Here is a 3,201-nt window from a genome sequence, read left to right on the forward strand (position 1 = left end):
AGCAAGGGAGGGCAGACTTGAGCTCTGGTGAAGAAGAGTTTTTGAAGGAGAGACACAAGGAAAGAGAGGTTAGAGGCAAACACCACTGGTTTAAGAAAAAGGTTGCAAACAACATGGAAGAAGCCACAGAAATTAAAATCATACATGTAAAGTTGTACACCAGTAGTGAGAAACTAGGGTGACCGGATAGCAAATGTGAAGAATCGGGACAGGGGCTGGAAGGTAATAGACACCTATATAAGAAAAAGCCCCAAATATTGGATTGTCCTTATGAAATTGGGACATCTGGTCACCCTAAGAGGAATGAAACAACATCTGCCCAAAAATGGGGAACACAAGCCATACAGTGGTTCTTTGTGAAAAAGGGACCCTTCTTACTCGGCAGATCTGTGTATCAAGGTCCGATCTGCTGACTTAAGAGGCTAAAATAAGTTTTCCCTTCTTTTCTCCACAGTTCGCCCTTCTTTGAAGTGAACCGGCTACTTTTCTGGCTTATGTGTTGGCAGCAGGATGCTTGTCTAAATTCCAAGCGCAGAATTTGAGTGGCGGGTGTTGGTGAAGCATGATGAAGGAAACTTTGCACCCCATGATGTAATATTACTGATCTATCTATCTAACTATCCTTATCTGCAAATGAAAATTTACTTTACTTATGTTTGTTACTTTTTACATGTTTTTTCTACTCTTACAGGTCAAAATTTTGCTGAATAAGCATCAATGGAGAACAAAACTTCTATAAACTATTTTGTTCTCGCGGGTGTGTCCAATGATCCAGAACTCCAGACTTTCCTCTTCCTGGTGTTTTTAGTTATTTATCTAATCACCCTGCTGGGAAACATGCTGATTATGCTAGTCATAAAGACTGATCCTCACCTTCATACCCCCATGTACTATTTCCTGTTCCATTTATCCTTCCTCGATATCTGCTATTCCTCAGTCACTCTCCCCAATACGTTGAAGAGCTTCCTAACAGATGAGAAAGCAATTTCCTTCAATGGCTGCATTGCCCAGATGTTCTTCATTCTTCTGACAGGCTGCACTGAAATTTTCATGCTCTCAGCGATGGCTTACGACCGATACATTGCCATATGTGACCCGTTGCGTTATCCGACCACTCTGAATACACGAGTTTGCAGACAGTTGGTGGGTGCTGCCTGGTCAATCAGCTTAGTGTATTCAGTGATGAACACTCTGCCTGTGTCATATTTACGCTTCTGTGGGCCCAGCCAAGTCAGCGGTTTCAGCTGTGAGCTTCCTTCTCTGTTAGACCTGTCCTGCACTGAGACCCTCATCAATGAAATTATATTTCTTAGTTTGGCGTCAATTTTAGTGTTGATTGCTTTCCCCCCAACCATCATCTCCTACATCTACATCATCTCCACCATACTGAGGATACGCTCCGTGGAGGGCAGGCAAAAAGCCTTCTCCACCTGCAGCTCCCACCTCATTGTGGTTACCTTATACTATGGGACTGCTTTGTTCAGGTATTTGAGACCCAAGTCAGCCTCCTCAGTGGTTCTAGACAGGGTGTTATCCATACAGTATGGCATTCTAACCCCTATGTTAAATCCCATCATCTACAGCCTGAAAAATAAGGAGGTGAAAAGAGCTCTGAGGAGCATATTGAGAGGGAAATCGTATGTTTCTTGTGTAATGTAAATCCATTCACTTAAATGTTTTAATTCTACTGCCTCAATGTTTCGTGCTATATCAAGGGCAGAGGGCAGCTGGAGAGTGGTTCTATTTGTGTTCTGGGGTGTGCCCGCCCACAGCGAAAAGCCTCTCCCTCAGCCTAAGGAGAGGAACTACTGAGCCCAGGACTCAACTGATGTCGTGGGATAACAAATGAGGAACGAGGAATGTTAGAAATAACCAAACAGGTTGTCCCGGGGGCGGATTGGGGAGACGGAACCCTTCATTGCCTGCTCATTCCACCTCGACACCGCGAGTGAACAATGAGGGGGTTAACTTTACAATTCTTTTATCCATAGCAGTATGTAAATGTATACATTTCCAGCAACTCCCCATAGACCCTTATTTGGTTACATTGACACCTATAAAATGAATATTAACAACTACATGATGAATACAATTATACCCGCCCCTATTTGTTGTTTACAGGATTACCATACAGAGGGCAGGCACATCACCTTAAAACCTATACATTTTACACTAACATTCTTTGAAGTAAAGGCATGCCAGAGGGAGAAGGAAGATAATGCTTTCTTCCCACCAAAAGGCTTTGCACAGAAATGGCGATAGACTTATCCCCTGTGCAGATAGCCACGAGGGGAGGAGAAGAAGAGAAATAACAGACTCTAACTAAAATTCACACCAATTAACAGAAACAAGGTTTGCCCATGCCTTGACCCCGTTCCCTGTAATTTAGGCCTGACCATTTATCCATCTTTAACTCTTTACTCTCCTACAAGTCTAAAAGAAGGGAACCTGAAGGGGACAACAAGCAGATAACCCCAGACAGCGTCCACTGCTCCTCAAAAGTGGCTAAAGGAATCAGTGGACTTGGCCCAGAGGAACTCTGCCTGGACATGTGATCGGACAGAGTAACGGAAATAGGACCCACAGTCACAGAGCATCTCCTCAGCCAACATCCTCTCCCTGGTGTTGTAGATGGGCACCTTGGCCAAGGCGAGGAGGAGGTTGACGAGGGAGTCCCGTGACTTTCTGGGGCCATGGATGGGGTGTGCATAGATCAGAAGGTGTGGGGAGAAGTGCAGCCAAAACCTCAGAAGGAAATTATAGATGAGTGGGAATAGGGGTGTCAACCTGGCACATTGCAGATATACGTGTGCCAGGGTCTCCCTTACACCGCAAAAGGGACAAGTATTGGGACAGAGGGTGAAGCACACCAGTTACATGCCCATGCTCATGGATCCATGAAGGAGCCGCCAGCTAATATCCCCGGTGGGCCGTGAAACCAAGGTGGAATATGGACTGGCCCACCAGGGTTCCTCACCCTGGACAGGTGGTTAAAGGTCCTTCCACTTGGTATCAGGGCAGGACACAAGGGCGAGGAAACAGAGAGTGTGATGCCCGAGCATGTACAAGTGCGCCCATGGCATGGTTCGGTAGCAGACTGGCTGCAAATCCTGCGGCTGGCTTGGGGTGTGAGGCGGGAGTGCCCGGGGGCGGGCTCGTGGGGCAGGGGCCCAATGAAAAGGTCCATAGGGCCTGAGGGAC

At 46.3% G+C, this 3,201-nt stretch overlaps 1 protein-coding gene across 1 annotated transcript; it reads left to right on the forward strand.

Moving 5' to 3' along the window:
- Window positions 1-885: 885 nt before the first annotated feature.
- LOC137144843 (olfactory receptor 5V1-like) lies at window positions 886-2,555 on the forward strand. Its single transcript, XM_067535330.1, has 2 exons — window positions 886-1,637; window positions 2,390-2,555. Exons 1-2 carry the CDS (start codon window positions 886-888, stop codon window positions 2,553-2,555), a joined length of 918 nt encoding a protein of 305 aa, XP_067391431.1.
- The last annotated feature ends 646 nt before the right edge of the window (window positions 2,556-3,201 follow it).

Source organism: Emydura macquarii, unplaced genomic scaffold (assembly GCF_026122565.2).
Source record: "Emydura macquarii macquarii isolate MOO-44397 ecotype Brisbane River unplaced genomic scaffold, CSIRO-AGI_Emac_v2 contig_3487, whole genome shotgun sequence".
Taxonomy (NCBI): domain Eukaryota; kingdom Metazoa; phylum Chordata; order Testudines; family Chelidae; genus Emydura; species Emydura macquarii.